The sequence below is a fragment of the Natrix helvetica genome, assembly GCF_964273705.1.
Source record: "Natrix helvetica genome assembly, chromosome: 3".
Taxonomy (NCBI): domain Eukaryota; kingdom Metazoa; phylum Chordata; class Lepidosauria; order Squamata; family Natricidae; genus Natrix; species Natrix helvetica.
In genome coordinates, this window is record NC_138549.1 from 37,720,832 (window position 1) to 37,740,879 (window position 20,048).

The 20,048-nt window shown below is 40.1% G+C and overlaps 1 protein-coding gene across 2 annotated transcripts in view; it reads right to left on the bottom strand.

Moving 5' to 3' along the window:
* ATP10A (ATPase phospholipid transporting 10A (putative)) overlaps nt 1–17,357 on the bottom strand; it is a 323,794-nt gene extending 306,437 nt beyond the window's left edge. For both annotated transcript variants that reach the window (XR_014174818.1, XM_081946012.1), the window contains exon 1: nt 16,700–17,357. Coding sequence is in view for 1 of the 2 variants with exons in the window: in XM_081946012.1 (XP_081802138.1) it covers nt 16,700–17,139 (440 nt within the window). In the remaining variant the exon portion in view is untranslated. The remainder of the gene's footprint in view (nt 1–16,699) is intronic.
* Between the last annotated feature and the right edge of the window lie 2,691 nt (nt 17,358–20,048).

Here is a 20,048-nt window from a genome sequence, read left to right on the forward strand (position 1 = left end):
ATTGCCCTGCTTACAGAAACTGCCTCTCTAGTTAACCCTTATTACATTATAACAGCTACGGCGAAGCGCCCATTGATGTGAGTGACATTGAGTTGGCCACGGCCACGAAGTCACATGACAACTGAGCCACGCCTACCCAGCTGGTCATTAGGGCAGAGAACCGGTTGTTAAATTATTTGAATCCCACCACTGCTCATGACCATTGCAGCACACACACCCCACAATCACGTGATCAAATGTGGCAACCGGCATGTATGTATGCCAGTTGTCACGTCACAGGCTCCGGGTTGTCATTTTACAACTTTTGGGGGAGCTTCTGACAAGCAAAGACAAAGGGGAAGCCAGATTTGATTAATGGCTGCATATTTCACTTAATAACAGTAGTGATTTGCTTAACAACTGATTGGCTCACTTAACAACTGCCTTGCTTAGCTACAGATATTTTGGGGTCAATTGTGGCCCTAAGTCAAGGACCGTTTATATACCAATAGAATAAACAGACATGTCCACATCCCAACATTATAAGAACTTTAAGAGTCCTCTTTTTTCCCTAATAGGGATTATTAGAAATTTAAACTGAGCTTTAACTTTCTCATTTGTTCCGGTGTTAACTCAAATGTAGTATAACAATTCATGCTGAATGGTTCAGTGCTTTACAATAAACGGACAGATTTTGAGAGAAATTAATTTTTAAAATATCCCACAAGCAAACAGCAGAAATGAGTGAAAGAACCTATTAACCTTAGCAAGACCCAATACAGAATGTTACCTTTTTTTCTGCCAACGTTCTTGACATAGGCAATGTCTTGACCCATAGGAATACACTGCACCATATTTACATTATGAACGGGCCTTCTTGCAACATCTCTTAAAGCAACACTGGAAAATTACATCCAGGAGAAAACACCAAGAACTTAAGGAACACTTCACGTGCTTTTCCGTTTGTCAGAGTCAGCCTCCCCAAATTTAGCACATACAGCAGCACAATAATCTAGTGCAACTTAAAAAAATTAAAAAGACATGAACTTAGGATATAAGATCCCATTTGGGTTTGAATATAGGCAAAACACTCAAAACACAGGAATTGCATTCCAAGCTTGGAACACTCAATTATGCAAACACAGAACATATTGTGTATTCTTGCTCAGGTTTGGCATTAGCAACTGGCATCCTAGAATCTGCCCGACTCCTGGCAGGGCCCACCTTGACCCTTATTTTCAGCATCCCTTACGTCTTCTGAAGCCAGTCAGTGGAAGAACATCAAGTGACAAAAGACAGGCCCTACCAGAGTGCCCTGCCAAGCTTCAGCTACCCCGAAATCTAGCCAATTCACAAAAGCCACACTTGTGAATAGCCTCCAAGTGCGACGGCCAAGAAAAGTCTTTGAAAAGAAAGGAAAATGGAAGCTGCAAAGGACTAACATCTGTTGCCCTTATTTCAACTGCTATTGCTGCTGCATTGCATCATCTTTCATAGCACTGTCATTGTGATACTCCTCCCAGGTTTCAGCCCATCTGAACTGATGCGGCAGAAGTACTTAATTTTTTTTTTCAAATGTTCAATTAATCTCTAGCTCAAATGTTCTGATTAATCTATTTTCAATGCACAGAACCATCAACATCAAAAAGTTATACCCCCCCCCCCAAAAAAAATCATCTCTCACTACAGATTATACAGTATTGATGCAATGTCTCTGCAAGAAGGCATTAAAACTGCCAGCCTTATATATCTGCTCCAGCTCAAACTTCTGATTAGACACATAGGTAATCTTAGCTAGAAGTTCAAGTTCTTTTTCTTCTGAATGAGAATTGGCATTTTTATAGCAGCTGGTGAGTAAAAGCAATCAACTTCTATAGGTAAGGTAAAGGTTCCCCTCACACAAATGTGATAGTCGTTCCTGACTCTAGGGGGCAGTGCTCATCTCCCTTTCAAAGCCGAAGAGCCAGCGCTGTCCAAAGACGTCTCCATGGTCATGTTGCCAGCATGACTAAATGCTGAAAGTGCACGGAATGCTGTTACCTTCCCACCAAAGCATTTTTACGAACTGCTAGGTTGGCAGAAGCTGGGACAAGTAACGGGAGCTCTCTCCATTACACAGCGCTAGGTATTTGAACCGCCGACGTTTCTGATTGACAAGCTCAGCATCTTAGCCACTGAGCCACCCCGTCCCTTTTATACTTCTATACGTGCATATAAATGATTTGATCCATTTCTAGATTGTGTTAATTGCACAGATCAATATTGTATGTACAATACATGATTTATCAATACTATGAAGCACAATTGTTCTCTATGATGCTCTGAAGCAATACATTGAAAGCCATTTTCCCCTTGCAAATTCTAAAGCACTTATCTTTGGTAGGAAATTTAGATTTCTGTGCTTCAACATTTGATCTGCTTAAACCTAGATCCAGGTTACCATTTGTGGTTTGCTAAGTATGTTAGAATGCTTCTTGATTTTTATAGGCCCAGGAATTATAATGCAAGTGGCATTCAACACAGGTAGGCCCTGACTTACAACAGTTCATTTAGTGACTGTTCAAAGTTATAATGGCACTGATGATTTATGACCAGGGGTGACTTATGACCAGGGGTGGGATTCAGCCAGTTTGGACCAGTTCGAGAGAACTGGATGTTAGTTTTAATCTGGTTCTCTGAACCGGTAATTGCAAGGATCGGCTGACCCCACCCCGCCCCTCCCAGGAGTCTCCATGCAGCCTGTTTTGGATGCCAGGTAAGTGCAGGGCCTGCACAGAGGCTCTGAGAGGGTGAAAAATGGGCCTACCAGAAGTTCTGGAAGTCTGGAAATGGGTTTCTGGAGGGCCCAGAGGAGACCATTTTTGTCCTCATGTATGGGCGCACACACGCGCAGCATGTGCATGCATCTTAGCGCCTCCATGACACCCCAGCTGCTCCACAGAGCATCGCGAAGGCGCTGTATGTGCCATGCACTTGCGTGGAAGCGCAGAAGCCTTTAAACACCGGTAAGGAGTGCGGGCGGGCAAGTGGGCCCTCTGGAGCACCGTACTGGAATGGTATCAGGTGCTCGTACCGCCTGCATCCCACCACTGGCCTGATCCTATTCATGTCAGGCCTCTTCGAGCCTTGGCCTGCCATACTTTCTAATATTCTACTATGTCTTTTCTACTGTGGGAAGATGGGAGGGGGGATTGTATGGAGTAGATGCTATGTAGCCAAAACAAAATTCCTTTTTAGAAAGCCATCCTTTCTCTCTACACCTCTGCACCTGACCAGAACTGGAGTGTGGAACTGCCAGCATGGTAGTGGAAGATTGGACCATGTGATGGGCTGGTGGGTGTGGAGCAAGATCTTGAACTGGGTGGGGAAACCCGGGAAGCTTTCAGATTCGGGTTTTCCCAGATGTGCCAACATAGCTTTCTAAATAAGTTGGAACTTTGAGCAATGTTTTGCCTTGGACTCTGATTTAATTTTGGATGCTATTTGGAACCCTGAAAATTCACCATCTGACTGTAATTGCCTCATTTCTGGTTCATGAATCTTGTGATGTTAAATTGAAATTTTCTAACAGTTGTACATGAATCCAAATATAACACATTCTAAGCCTTAAAAGAACGATACTTATTGAAAATAATAATAATAATAGAAAACATCATGGAGTATCAAGCATTTAGTGCAATGGGATTAGCTTGTCCCCCTTGCTCCAGCAGAAGGGACTTGCTGCAGACCCTGTTTGTCAAGGAATTTCGGCTGGCACAATCCAGGAGAAAAAAAAAGCTCTTGGAATATCATGCTGCCGGTGGTGAGGTCGTCCCCCATCCTCTTGGCTTTCCAGAAGGGCTTTAAAACATGTCTCTGCCAGTTAGCTTGGGCCCCCAATGGGGACACTCTATGCTGAAGATGATTGAGGGGGTAAGAGAGAAGACCCCATCGCTTGTACCATCCTCTTGATTTTTAATCTCTACTTAATTTTTACTAATTTTAATTGTTTTTAACTGATTTACTATTTGGAAAACCACCCAGAACCATGAGATGGGTGGCCCATACAATAAATAAATAAATTAAACAAATAAATAAAATTTCTCACAGGGCAACCAAGATATTTTGACACTTTCACAACTTAACCAAAAATGCTACTTACACAGAGGTTATTCAAATTCAGGGTTATATGTAGGTCACACAATGTGCTCAGATAACAAGATGTTTCAGATAGCTGGATGAAACTAATGAGGGCTGTTCTGTGTTTTAAACTAATTATTCGTTCTTTATCTGAATCTGTAGAGACAATCATAACACTTTTTTTTTTTTGTTATTATGGTCACATTTTCCATTTTAAAAAAATGGCACGGTGCATTTACCCAGCTTACAATGCTTAAAAAACTGAACAGACAGCAAAATCATTGTTACTCTTACATACAACCCCAGATTTCTTGAGTGAATCAAAAGACAACACTTTAGATATAAAGGAAAATATTTATTCAACATATACAAATCAGCCCAATTTGATTCCACTTCAACACCTTAAGGTGGCAAGATTAAATTTCAGTTTGAGATCTGGAGGCAACAAGATTTAACCAATCAAAATACATACATTATAATAAGGAAGTACCAAAACAGCAATAAAGATGGTAGATTCTTTAGAAGGCATTACCGGTAAATCTTATAAATGTGAAGAGTTTAAATATATTTTTGAAATAGTTCATCTGTTCGTTTTTTAAGTGCAAAAAAATGCCCCCACAAAATAAGGGTAAGGAAAGCAGTGGTGGGTTGCCATTTTTTTTACTACTCATTTGCTCGTGCACATGTACATGCTCACGCAACACTTCTGTGCATGCACAGAAGCGTCTGAGTGGGTGGGCAGAGTCTCCTGCCACCGTTACTACAGGGCCGAACTGGGAGCAACCCACCTCTGAAGAAACACAACTCAACGGTCTCTAAATTACTCAACTAAAAGCTTCAGAGAAGTGTCCACACCTCCATTTAAAATACAAATTTCTAGAAAATGTTCTAAGTATCAAAGTATCCACTAGTTCTCTGATCACTTACTTTTAATAGTCTAGCAAGGTTAGCTTCTTCCAGCTAGCATATGGGAAAATACCAAATGCCTGCTATGTAGCGGCAATGTGGAAGACCACTGTTATTTCAAGGAGTTTAGTGGCACAGTTTGATTTTTTTCTTCACGTTCAGAAAAGTCTAGAAGTTTAGAGCTCCTTGTGAGCTAACCTTCCTGGTTATTTTGCTTATTGAAGGTAGAGGGGGAGGAAATTTTCAATTCTCATCCCAAGTCATGTGCCACCCATGATTTCTCCATGACCAAACCAGGACCATGAAGTCATGGTGCCACGTTTTGATAAATACCTTGGGATTGTTGTTATTTGTTGGAAGCTTCTGCACAAAACTTAGGATAGGCTACTAAGGAAACTAGGCATCCATTGCTGTCATTATTAAGGAACTCCTGACTTGTAAGAGATCTGGGTGTCATTCTACTTGATGTCTTTGCTTTTTATGTTGTTTTTAAATCTTTCGTCTGAGCTAATAATAAAGCGTAAAATCCAGTTATTTACTGTTAATCTTATTATCTCTGGATCCAAAAAAAAACAATTGCCCAGACATCTGATCACTGTCCTAACAACTTGCCAAAACACCCTAATGCCCACATATTTCATAAGCAGTTGTAAAGAAACAACACCACAACTAGCCATAGGCAGTCATAAACACAGAACGTATAACTGACCAGATTTACTCCACACTTATAATTTAGGTAACTAATTATAGTACTAGTAGCTTTGTATCAAGTAGACTGCTCTTTAGCAACAGCCACTGTCTGTTATTATATTGTTAGCTATACATCAGGGGTGTCCAAACTTGGGAACTTTAAGACTTGTGGACTTCAACTCCCAGAATTCCCCAGCCAGCATGGCTGGCTGGGGAATTCTGGGAGTTGAAGTCCACAAGTCTTAAAGTTCCCAAGTTTGGACACCCCTGCTATACATGATATAAGTCTATCATAAAATTCTTCCATCACGCATGCTAGAGAAATGGATTCAAACCATTATCTCTATAAACATATAAACAATAGGCAGTGATATAACCAGAACAGAAAGCTAAAGTGTCAAAATGTCTGCCTATAGTGGACACTTTTTTCCTGGGGCAAATTGGACTGGGGTTGCTTTTGAGCAGTGTATACATTTATTTATGCTTAACTTATTTAATTAAATTTAAATTAAATAGTATTATTTGTAAGTAATCATAATTTCTCCATTTGGTCATTAAAAAGATTACATAATTCAATTTAGCCGGCCTGGCCTAATTCCCAATTCTAGTCCCTCAAGCCTGCATTTTTAAGTTTTTTAGGGGTATGCTTTTTAGTTGTTTTTAATTTTTACTTTTCTGTACAGCTGTATTAGGTTTAATTCGTTTTTAAGGGTATAGGATATTTATCTTTTGTATTTGTTTTAATGAGACACCTGTACACCGCCCCGAATCCTGAAAAATAAATAAAATAAATAAATAATTATCCCATATGGTCATTTAAATTCTGTCAAGAACTGGGAGGGCTCTGAAGACTGCATCTAAGCTTTTGAGGGACCAGAAAAACAACTTAGAATTTGTCCTCTAAGTCTTCACATTAACCTCTAACCTGCCACATCCATTGTGTTAGGCAACTGATTATCTAATACAAGACCCACTCTTTCTCTTTTTTAAGTTGAAAGAAGTTTTAAAAAATGTGGTGACATTTGTCTGTAGTTATAAATGCAAATCCAGATGTTCAGAGAGAAAAAAATGGGGAAAGTTAGGGTAGAGATGTATTTGCATATAGCAACCACAATAATGCTTAGACTTACATGCTACTTCATAGTGCTTTATAGCCCTCTCTAAGTGGTTACAGAGTCAGTATATTGCCCCCAACAATCTGGGCCCTCACTTTGCTGATCTTGGAAGGATGGAAAGCTGAGTCCACCTTGAGCCGGTCAGGATCGAACTGCTGACAGTTGGCAGAATTAGTATGCAATTCTGCATTCTAATCACTGCGCTGCCATGTTTCCTCATGTGTAGAAACATTGGTTAATTTTAGCAGTAGGATCTCTTTCTACTTCTTGTCTTTATTAGAGGATGCTCCCTGAATATAAAAAACTCAGAACGTCCTTGATACAGCAAGGAGCATGCCACCGAAAAACTAAATGTTATTTTTTTGAAAAATGTTTTTGTTTAACTTATCTTGTGGGTATTTATTCTTATTTTTAAAGAGTTGTAGGAATTAGGTTTTGGAGGGGGGTTGTTTGTTTGTTTTGCAATAGCAAACAACAGCATTAAGCAGCTATGGTGACCTTAGCATCACTGACAATATTCCAGAAGTGTGAAAAATGCAGAGCAGCCATTAGCATTATGTTTCAAAAATCTCTATATTTGTTGCTGTGCATTTTGGAAAGATTACGTGGCAGCTACCCAACATTTGGGGAATGTAAACATATTTGCCATTGGAAATAAACTACTGGCACTCATATACAATGTCTTCCATAGAAGTCACAGACAACTCAAAACAACCTTTGACCATAAGGAAATATAGTGATGTCATTCCCAATCATTTCTGAGACTCTCCATCATCTGAATTCACCTTTCAGCTAGTTTTTTTCCTAAACAAATGGACCTTTTTGAAATAAAACACCAGTCTGCAAATGCACATTCCTGTTTTCCCCCCGCAAATGTCCTATGTGAAACAGAGAACGGTTCATAGAAGTAAGAGGTTGATCCCTTGGTACAGTGGCACAGTGGTTAGAATGTAGTACTGCAGGCTACTTCTGCTGACTGCCAGCTGATTGCACAGTTGGTGTATGGAGCTTGGCATGTGAGCAAGGAAGATCACCGATGATACTAAAATTCACAAGGGCACCAGGCTGAAAAAACAGCACTGCTATTATCACCCCCTTCCAACAATAAGTTCACTTACAACTTTTAAATGGATGTACTAGAATGCAAAAATCACCTGATGAGGTCCAAGAGACTTTGAATCGTCTATCACAAATTAATAAAACACTTAATTTCAAAAAACCAATAAAAGGAAGACTTGGCTCACTTAAGACTCTTCTTCACAAGCCACAAATCATACCTCTGTTTTATAAATTGATTGTGGAGCTTATGAGATAGACAGAATGGATTCTGATTCTCTATTTGCTTGAAATGTTTGGAGATATGACAATATTTACACATTCATGTATCATACATACCTACATATTTACTCTTCGGATTAAAGTCAGGACAAAAAAAGATCAAATAAAAGCACTATTCAGAGAAACATTATTTAAGTTCATGTTTTAATATCAGTGACCTAGAACTTAGTCGCAGAGCTGATAGTGTTAGAATCAGGATGTAAAAACTTTTTATAAGAAAGGTATTTGTCCTGGACACAGTTACAAAAGAGGAAATAAGAGGAATAAAATAAATAAATAAATATGACTCCATTTATACCTATAAAAATTACACTACCCCAAAACATGGAATATAGTTTCAATCACCCACATTCTAATTTAAGATTATCTCATGGGGTGGGAACTAGGTGAGGCTTCCTTGTGCTGACTTCCACCCTATGCAATATCCTTTCCTTGGTGTTATAAGGGGACCAATCTTCCTTAAATTCTGCTAACATTGATATGTGCTTTCAGCCTTTATGGAACTGGGGTATCTAACATAAGCACAAAGACATGGCTGTTTTACTTTCCTTGTAGTTTTGTGTTCAAATTTTGCTGTTTATGTTTTGCTGTTTACCGCTAGAGTAACTCTGGATTTGAACAAGTTATAAATATTGCTCAATAAATAGAAGACTGCTGGAGATGAATGAATGAATGAAACTTGAATGATTCCACTAAATAATAGGACATGCCAATGTTACATTTCAGTTACTGCTGTGATTCCTATTTTTTGTAAAACAAAGATATGCTATAGGATTCATTCTATAGTCAGGATTGCAAATTGAAAATTATTGTATATGATGTCACATAACAGTCACTAATTACCCATTTTTAGAAGCAATGCAAAGGTCAGAGGTGAGCCCTCCAACGAAAAGGTTAAAGTGTTACATTAACTACAGATCTAAGTTCATCACCGTACGTTCATATCCTTTTCTTTTTTAAAATTCATTAACAGCAAATGTTCATCTAAAGCTGTGATATTGATTAAGGGATTTGTTAAGAATTAAGAATTCAGTCACTAATGAAAAGCTTTATACAGGTAGTTCTGGACTTACAACCACAATTGACTCCAAAATTTATGTTGCTAAGCAAGACAGTTGTTAAGTGAGTTTTGTTCCATTTTATTACTTTTCTTGTAAGTTATTAAGTGAATCACTACAGTTGTTAAGTTAGTAAAACAGTTGTTAAGAATCTGGCTTCCCATTGATTTTGCTTGTCAGAAGATTGCAAAAGGATATGACCCCGGGACAGTGCAACCGTCATAAATATGAATCAGTTGCCAAGCGCCTGAATTTTGATCATGTGACCATGGGGATGTTGCAACAATCATAAGCAGGGGTGGGTTCCTGCCAGTTCTAACCTCTTCTATAGAAGAGGTTCCACAAATCTACTGTGCCGTTTAGAACCGGTTCCAGCCCCATCCCCCCACCCGTCCGCACATCATCAAGATGAAGAGCGAGAGGAGGAATTCTGGGAGTTGAAGTCCACAAGTCTTAAAGCTGTCAAGTTTGACCACCCCTGGGTGGGGGTTCTAAAGAGTTAGGTGTGCAAGGGTCTTGTAACCTGACAGCTTTAAGACTTGCGTGCTTCAAATGCCAGAGTTTCTGAGCCAACATTTTGGTTGCTAAGCAAGAGCGTTGTTAACGTTTTACAAGTTGGCCATGCCCACCCAGTCACATGACCGCCAAGCCACTCTCACCCGGTCACATGGCTGGCAAGCCACTCCCACAAAGCAGGCCACACCTACAGAAGAGGTTCTAAAAAAATTTGAAACGCACCACTGGTCATAAGTGTGAAAACCTGTCACAACTCACTTTTTTAATGCCGTTGTAACTTTGAATGGTCACTAAATGAACAGTTATAAGTCAAGGACTAGCTGTACTCATTTGGATTCCAACTTGTATCATTAAACATGGAACTGTTTTATACTGCTAGACAGAGATATAAACAATATTAGAAAAAGAAATTATGAAAAGTTGTGTACTTTGTCACACAAATATGTTGATATTACAGTCTTTGGCCACAATTCCAAAACTATTACAGCTCCTACAGTGATACTTATAACACTGCAGTTTGCTGTACTACCCAGATTTTCAAAACTCAAAGAATAGATTTTTTTTTTTTCCAACTAAAAGATAACAGCAAGTTATTTTACCTTTCACGACTTTACCACTATCTCACATTTCTGGTAAAATTCAACATATTCTCTGTTATCTGCTGGCACACTAAAGAATATCAGCTAGAAGATGAAGCAACTCATAACAATCTGTTACCGGATTTGCATAAACAAATATACAGCTAAGATCTGGAAAGACTTCTAAAGCTCTTCCAGTATATCTTGCTTCTAATTCACTTAATATTCTATTTTTAAATAATGTCTCAATATTCTGCGGAATATATTTTTCATAGCTCTGCTTTGTGAAACTTTATCCTCCATCTACCAACTTCAAAAAAAGTCTTTATTGCTCTCTATTGCCCAATAACAAATCCCACTTGCAACCATTCATTTAGTCATCATTAAAAGTTACAATGGCACTAAAAAAGTGCCTTAAGTCATAGTTTTCATGCTTATGTCTGTTGTAGAACAATTACTTGATCAAACTTTGGATGCTTGGCAACGAGCATGTATTTACAATTGTCACATGGTCCTATTCATTTGCAATCATCTGACCTCAATACCAGGAAAGATTCTGGAAAAAATAATCAAGCAACGAATTTGCGAACACCTAGAAGCAAACAAAGTAAAAGCCAAAAGCCAACATGGATTTGTCAAAAACAGATCATGCCAGACTAATCTTACTGCATTCTTTGATAATGTGACAAAATTAGTGGACCAGAGGAATGCCGTTGATATAGTTTACTTGGACTTCAGTAAGGCTTTTGATAAGGTAGACCATAACCTACTACTAGATAAAGTAGAAGAATGTGGGTTAGACAGCATCACCACCAGATGGATACGTAACTGGCTGACCAACCGCACTCAACGTGTAGTCCTCAATGGAACTGCATCTACATGGAGGGAAGTATGCAGTGGAGTACCCCCAAGGCTCTGTTTTAGGCCCAGTACTCTTCAACATCTTCATCAATGATTTGGATGAGGGAATAAATGGGGAACTCATCAAATTTGCAGATGACACCAAGCTGGCAGGAATAGCCAACACTCCAGAAGATAGGCTTAAGATACAGAAGGATCTTGACAAACTTGAACATTGGGCACTATCTAATAAAATGAAATTCAATGGTGAAAAGAGTAAGGTTCTACATTTAGGCAACAAAAATGGAATGCACAGGTACAGTAGGTGATACCTTGCTCAGTAGTAGTAACTGTGAAAGGGATCTTGGAGTCCTAGTGGACAACCATTTAAATATAAGCCAGCAGTGTGCAGCAGCTGCCAAAAAAGCCAACACAGTCCTAGGCTGCATCAACAGAGGGATAGAATCAAGATCACGTGAAGTGTTAATACCACTTTATAATGCCTTGGTAAGGCCACACTTGGAATACTGCATTCAGTTCTGGTCGCCACAATGTAGGAAAGATGTGGAGACTCTAGAAAGAGTGCAGAGAAGAGCAACAAAGATGATTAGGGGACTGGAGACTAAAACATAAGAAGAACGGTTGCAGGAACTGGGTATGTCTAGTTTAATGAAAAGAAGGACTAGGGGAGACATGATAACAGTGTTCCAATATCTCAGGGATTGCCACAAAGAAGAGGTAGTCAAACTATTCTCCAAGGCACCTGAGGGTAGAACAAGAAGCAATGGGTGGAAACTAATCAAGGAGAAAAGCAACTTAGAACTGAGGACAAATTTCCTGACAGTTAGAACAATTGATCAGTGGAACAGAAGTTGCCTCCAGAAGTTGTGAATGTCCCAACACTGGAAGTCTTTAAGAAGATGTTGGATAGCCCTTTGTCTGAAATGGTATAGGGTTTCCTGCTTAGGCAGGGGGTTGGACTAGAAGACCTCCAAGGTCCCTTCTAACTCTAGTATTGTATTGTATTGTATTGTATTGTATCTTTCGTTGCTTCTAACAAGTAAAGTCAAAGGGAAAGAAGCCAGATTCACTTAACAGCTGCATGATTCACTTAACAACTTCAGTGATTTGCTTAACAATTTCAGTGACTCACTTAAAAGCCATGGCACAAGGGTCATAAAATGGGACATGGCTCACTTAACAACTGTCTTGCTTAGCAATATAAATTTTGTGCTATTGTGGTTGTAGGTTGTGGCACGTACCTATTGGAGCTGGTATTCTACCAGTTCGGACCGGTTCGCTCGAATCGGTAGCGGAAATCTCGGGTGGCCCTGCTTACCCACTCCGGCTCTATGGCCTCCCATTTAGGCTCTTTTTTAGTGAAAAACGCATGCGAAGATGGCTTAGCATTTGAAAACCGGTAGGGAAGGTAAATAAATACCACCCCTGGTAGCTATCCAAATAAGTAAAAGAAATAAATCTTTAGAATACTATTGTTCTATCCCTATGCTTTTACTGCTCACAACTCCAGCAGTTTTCTAGAACATAGATACAGTAAAATAGAACATAGATATAGCAGTTTTCTAGAAGATAGGTGTAGTAAAAATGTTCAGAAAGGAATCAGCACAAGCGGGGAGGGAGCCTAATCAACTTGTCAAACTTCAATTTATTATGAATGTTTATGATCACCATTCAAAGACAAAGGGAGGCTGCTCTGAACTTTTAAAACTCAAAAAAATAATATTTACACGGCCACTCATTCCAAATGCATGACTTTGAGGGGTTAACAATAATTAAAAACAGAATAAACAATGAAAGAAAACATAGATTTAATCCACGACCAAAGTTTTAAAAAAACATAACACAGATTAGTACAGCCTTCGCACAGGCTCAAGATACACACCCAGGTCTCCTGATGACAAACCACATCCTTAAAGCCTTGGGAAAGGCAACGGGGTTGGGTCCAAGTATTCTCTGGAGGACTGATATTCACAAGAGCAGGCACCACAACAGAAAAGGCTTAAGAGTATCAACTGATATTTTAAGCCAGATCACTGAGTTTGACAGTCCAGATATAATGGTCACAGTTAAAAAGTCAAATCAAATCAAATCAACTCCTAATGACACCCATGTAACCTTCTTGGCTGAATATGGGAAGGGTTTGCCATTGCTTTCTTCCAAACTGCCAGTCTAGTCTAACCAGGTACAACTGATCCTAATCATTTTTGAACCCAGACTCATCAGTCAGGCACTGTCTCTTCCTGAGATATAACATACAGGAAGGTGACTATAATTGATTGCACCTTAAACTATTTGCGTTAATTGTTTCTGGTACAATATTGACTGTTGTGCTTTTTAGGTCAATTGAACTATGTCTAATAAGGTGTAAGAAAGATCCATTTGCGCCTTACGTTTTAACTATAGAGATCCGCAGAGGAGAAAGATCACAGAAACTAGAATTTGTGGCGAAGTTTCATTAAAGACCATCAGTCTTGTGCGTTGACCTGATCCCAAAGCAAAAGGCATTTGGCCCTTCAAGCCTCTGTAGATTAAATCAATGTTTTTCAACCTTAGCAACCTTTAACATGTGTAGACTTCAACTATCAGAGTCCCCCAGCCAGCAGGGGGAATGCTGGGTGTTAAAGCCCATATGACTTATGGTTGCTGAGGCTGAGAACCGCTGAGATAGAAGATTGGCATGCAGTTAAAAAAAATAATGGTGTTTATTAAAAGAATATTTACACAATACTACATATCTCACTATACAAGTCAAATATGACAAGACTTTACACTTTAAACAATGTTTTTTTAATGCAGGCTTGCATGGCACGATTAAACCTTAGCTCTTTAGCTAAGACACTGTAACCAGACAGGTTTTCCATTAACGTAGGCATGAAAATGAAGACAAATGCCAACAAGAACACAATTATTTTTATAGTCTGTGACCAGTGAATGGAAGCATGCAGGTACAGGTCATCCTCAACCTATGATCACAATTGACCCCAAAATTTCTGTTGCTAAGCAAGACAGTTATTAGGTTAATTTTGCCCCATTTTATGACTTTTCTGGCCACCGTTATTAAGTGAATCAATGCAGCTATTAAGGTAAGTAATCTGATTTTTAAGTGAATCTAACTTCTCTGTTGACTTTGCTTGTAAGAAGGTCGCAAAAGATAACCACCTGGCAAACTGCAACTGTCATAAATATGAGTCAGTTAACAAGTGCCTGAATTTTGTTGATGTGACCAGGGGGATGCTGCAATGGTTGTACATGTGAAAAATGGTCATAAGTCTCCTGTTTCCCTGCTGTTGTAACTTTGAATGATCACTAAATGGGCTATTGTAGGGCCAGAACTATGTATCTAATGTGGACATGCTCTAGATCAGGAATTTGGCAATAAAGCTTGTCTTTTCACCAATTCATTTTATAAACAAGAAAGTGACAAGATGGTATTAAGTGAATACACAAATCAGACCCTGGAGATGCACAGACCAAAAAAAGTTAACTATTTCATGTGTTGCTATCACATGTACCATACTATCTTTTTCTGTTGGATCAGCAAAGGTTTAACTGTACATGAATATAACAAGATTTAAAATTATTAGGAGAGGATTACTGTATCCTATAGCTATAAATATAGCCCCCTTTTTGCTGTTAAATAATCTCAAAGATGGATTAATGAAATAAGGCATTTTAGAATTCAGTCATTTCACACTACATGAAACTTAACTGACAACAGATTTTATACTGCTCCACACATTCCAGTAATTTAAGTACTGTAGCCACTCATTTGTAATTTAATATTTACCAAACAGTGTTATGGGAACAGTACACAAACATTTAAGTTCATATTGGATGAGAAAAATATTTTTCCCATGCTTAAAATTAACAGAAAAAATATTTCACAAGCATTAGCAGTATCAATTAAATTGGAAGAAATTGAGTGAAGGTACATAATTTAAAAAGGCAGTCAAGTATTCTTTTGGGGAAAAGAATATAACACTGCAAGACTAATGAAGAGTAAAGACTAATACATGGAGTCAATGAGACTTGCACAAACATTGCTAAGTCCCAAATTTTCATTACATTGTGGTAATTATAAGCAGGTTTATTCAAAAGTTTGATTTCCACGTGATTCTCTCAGGGTCCCAATTATTTCAGTGCAGTTTATAGATAATTAAATATGATATGCTGGATCGAAGGCCTATTAAAAGCTGCACAGCACCTCAAATTAAAACCCGGAGTTGGACATAGTGCATACAGTATGGAAATGATTGACATAGTACCTATGTACTATGTCAGAGACTAAAACATATGAAGAACGGTTGCAGGAACTGGGTATGTCTAGCTTAAGAGAAAGAAGGACTAGGGGAGACATGATAGCAGTGTTCCAATATCTCAGGGGTTGCCACAAAGAAGAGGGAGTCAAACTATTCTCCAAGGCACCTGAGGGTAAACAAGAAGCAATGGGTGGAAACTAATCAAGGAGAGAAGCAACTTAGAACTGAGGAGAAATTTCCTGACAGTTAAAACAATTAATCAGTGGAACAGCTTGCCTCCAGAAGTTGTGAATGCCCCAACACTGGAAGTCTTTAAGAAGATGTTGGATAGCCATCTGTCTGAAACGGTATAGGGTTTCCTGCCTAAGCAGGGGGTTGGACTAGAAGACCTCCAAGGTCCCTTCCAACTCTACTATTGTATTGTATTGTATTGTACCTGTTTGAATCACCTTAAGGCAGCCCTGCTTTTTCCTTTTTCCTAGAATTGAAAAGAAAAATTCCTTTTCAATTCTAAAGCTGGGATGTCTGTGATCAACCAAAGATCATCAGGAGACAGCCAATATGGCATGATCACACTTCCCCACAAATCTACAGAAAAAAACTTCTGCGAATCCACTAGCCAATTTCTTGAGGCGCCTTTTTTTTTTCTCCTCCAAGCAAAAAATAAATAAATGCATAGAATAGAGCCTTTGTGGCATGATTTCACACAAACAAAGCCCCTACAGAGAAATGTGCAGAGGGAAGTAGTGAAATGAAAATGAAATATATTGCCAGAAAAAAAAGAAATTAACCTGTGGGCTGCAGTTTAGATGAGAACCATATTAATATAGTAACATAACATTGTTTCCTAATATTCTTGGGAAAGCGAAGAAAGGAAAAGGCGAATGGAGGATCCAAAGTCTATAGTGGACAATTAGTATGACACTTAGGGAGCCGTCAAAGTAGGGAACGTGTGTCCCATCAAGGTAGGAAATAGCATGAACCCTGCAAAGACAGGGGGGTTATGCACTATGTTTTCAAGTAAGTGAAATGCGCTCATACATTTCAAATGGTACAAACACATTGATGCCTGAAATCTACCATTACTTAACTATGTCACTGGAGGTCATTGTATTTGCTTAAAATGGGGAAATCAGTAAAAAGTTAGCAAGAGTTAGTTAGACTTTTCAAAAGCTGTCCTATTCATCTAAGTCCCTATCCCATTCTGTTCACCAAGCATCACATCCTCTACATATGGGTCCGCTTTTCAACTTTCCACACCACTCTCTTGCCCCCATTACCTGCAGTAGACCAAACATTCCATATGGTTGATCTCTTGGTCTGACCGGTATCTGCTATAGTCTTCCCACAAGTCCTTGACTGCTGTAACTGCCAAGATGAAGAGCACTGGGGCCAACGCCAGCTCTGGTTGGAAGGCATTGACCGCAGGCACAAAATTGAGTAAAGCAATGAAAACAAAGTAGACGTTGGCAAAGCGATGGAACTGTTCAAAGAGATTCTTGGGCAAAAAAGACACCGCCGTGTATTTGGTGCTCTTCAGTCTATTGTTAGCTGGCTGCCTGGAGGTCTCCGTATCAGGCCAGGCAGACAACAGGTTGGAAGCTACAATCCACACCTTCCTGACATCTTTCTTCTTCCTCCTTTTCTTCCTCTTCCTTTCTTTGTCTTGCTTCTGCTCCTGAGAAGATGAGTCCCCCACGGCATCTGTGCTTTCAGTCATCGCCTTTCCCCCAAAACAGGCACAAAGCAAGGGCAGGAAATCAGTGCTGGAAGAAAGTTCTCCGGCAGCTTCCAGCACATGGAGAACCCTCCTTCTCCCCCTCCTTCTCCTCCACGACTTTATGTGATCATCTCTGGGAACTTAGTCATGCCCTTACACTTTTCCGCGAGGTGAAGGAGGAGTCGGATGCTTTTTCCACTCTGCTGCCCCAGCAGTACATAGCTAGGGTAGGAATTAAGAACTGTCTCCTTTAAGAAACTATCTCCTGGGAAATGTAGGCAGAGATTGCTTTATGGGAAATGTAGTTCCATGACATGTGATCACGTCTGTGTTTCTGGTTGGCCAGTGGAGCATTCTGCTTGCGTGCAGAGATTATAGCCGGTTATTTTAAATACTTTTGTGAATCAGAGAAGCAATGTTTGTATCTCTGCTCAGCATGGGAGTGAAATCATTATCTTTTTACACCATGTGATGGAAGAGATTATGGAAAGTCAGAAGTATCTTAACACTGAACTGTAAGTTTTGCTATTAAGAATGCCTGATAATAAACTTGATCTGAATGAGATTCCTAAACGTGGAGTTAACTGCATGCCCCAAGCAAGCCTACAATGCTTGAGGCAGAAGAGTAAAAAGATGATGTTACTATGAGCTTCCCTGGAGTAAAAAGGACCTTGAAGTTTTATCCCAAACTCTGTTTGCATTTTAACTGAGAACAGCTGCCGGGATTTCCCCCACCCCCTCTTGGAGCACAGAGAAACATCCCGTTTCAGTGAGAAAGGCTGATTAACTCTCCTGAGATGATTAAGAAAATGTCCTAAAAGGGGCCAAGAGTTGCTTGAGAAAAGCAGCCTCTACAACCTAGCTGGCTCAATCTGCTCTGAAAAGCCTGTTTTTGTTTGTGGAAGAATGCTTACAGGCTAGACTCTTGTTTCTCCTCTGATATACTGAGAAAGCAGATCCTGCAGAGTTAGAAAAGTGTGTTTCCTCTTTCTCCCTGTTTGAAAGCAAGATCGACTTTGTTTCTGTTTAATTGAGCTCCAGGGGAGGGGACCCAGGAATCGCATGATAAAGCAGACCGCCCCCCCCCCACTCCCCAACCTATCCAGTCCCATCTGCTGCTGTTAAAAGCCAAAGGCATGTGGAAGCAAGCAGCAGCCTAACAAAGAAAGAAACACCTGTTTCAGTAAGTCAAAGCAAATTCCAAGCCTTACTCCTTAAATCAGGGGTGTCCAAACTTGGGAACTTTAAGACTTGTGGACTTCAACTCCCAGAATTCCCCAGCTGGCTGGGGAATTCTGGGAGTTGAAGTCCACAAGTCTTAAAGTTCCCAAGTTTGGACACCCCTGACTTAAGTGGTTGTAAAAGCCTCATGGAAAGATCTCCATGGAAATGGAATTTGAATAAGTAAGAGGTCAGCTAGCCCAAATGCGACCTCCCAAGTCCTTTGAACTTTATTGATAAGTTGTCCTGGCAATGAGGGGCAATAAAGAGACCCCAACCATCCCAACATCAGTTTATTTTGTGTGTGCAGAGCCATCTGCCAGTCAAATGGCCACAAGGCAGATGCAATCCAGCTGAAGGGCCTACAAGTTATGATCTTGCTTATGAATTATTGGAAAAAGGCAAACTCCTTAGGAGGTACCAAGCTAGCAGGGTCCAAGACTGGTTCCGAGTCTGGGTAAAGACCCTTAGGAATTTCAAAACTGTAGAGTTACTTTTACAACCCTCAACAAGGGAAAAAGCTCCATTACCAGTTACTCCAAACATTAGCCACAAACAGCACCCCCTTGTGGCTTTTCTACAAACTGCAGTCCAGTATTTCAAGCCAATACATGCAACACACCCTAGTGGCCGACAAGTGAACTGCACCTGCATCTACAAAGTTTTGCAATGCACCCTAGTGGCCAACAAGTGGACTGCGCCTGCATCTACATAGTCTTGCAACGCATCCTATTGGCTGACAAGTGGACTGCACTTGCGTCTCCAAAGTCTTGCAACGCACCCTAGTGGCCAAAAAATGAATTGAACTCAAAAATTCACAATACATTCAGGAAATTTCCTGTGCTAATACTTGTTATAGAATCCTCCCTAGCCGTGGCAGAAGGGTCAGACATGCCAATTTCATGCCTGAACCCGACACAGAACCAGAATTGGTCATCCAACTCTCAAAAAAGGCAGAGGCACCTAAGAAGACCCACGACTTTAGGCAGAGTAGAAAGCCTACTGATGCCAAGATGCATAACCTGAGGGAGGAATGGGACAAGCAATATTGATGCTATAAAATATCCTGGGAAGAGTTGCTGAATCTCTGCAACATACCCCTAGATAATATATCCCCCAAGTGCATCCACTCAATGATAGATTAAATGGATGAACTTTTCTTACAATGGAAGGGTTGTGAAGACCATCTCGTCGACATTCAGTCACTGCTAGGAGACCCAGAGCTTGTAGAGGACATAAAATGCCTAGAAAAGATGAGCATAGCCATATCTTCCACAGCAGTACAAGCCGTTTCCACACTGCCTTACAGGCCAAGGACAGACAGCAGGCCAAGGACAGACAGCATGAGGAGGCGTGCACCATCTCAGTGGTTACATGCAGCTTCCTCTCATGCTTCTAATAAAGCATCCTCATCTACTCCCAAGGATTCACCAGGGGAGAAGGCTGCATCTGAGGTATCCTATCGTTCACATGCACCATCTCAGCAGTCACACACAACTTCCTTCCACGTCTCCAAAAAGGCCTCATCCTTCCGTCCAAAACCAACCCGATCTTGAGCGGGCACCAACATTTCACAGCAATCTTCCTGTTACCGCCAGATGTCACGGGCATCTAGAGCTCCAGTAGCAGAAATGGAAGCTGAGATAGCCCAGGCAGATCTAGAGATAGCAAGGGAAGAGCAGCTGCTG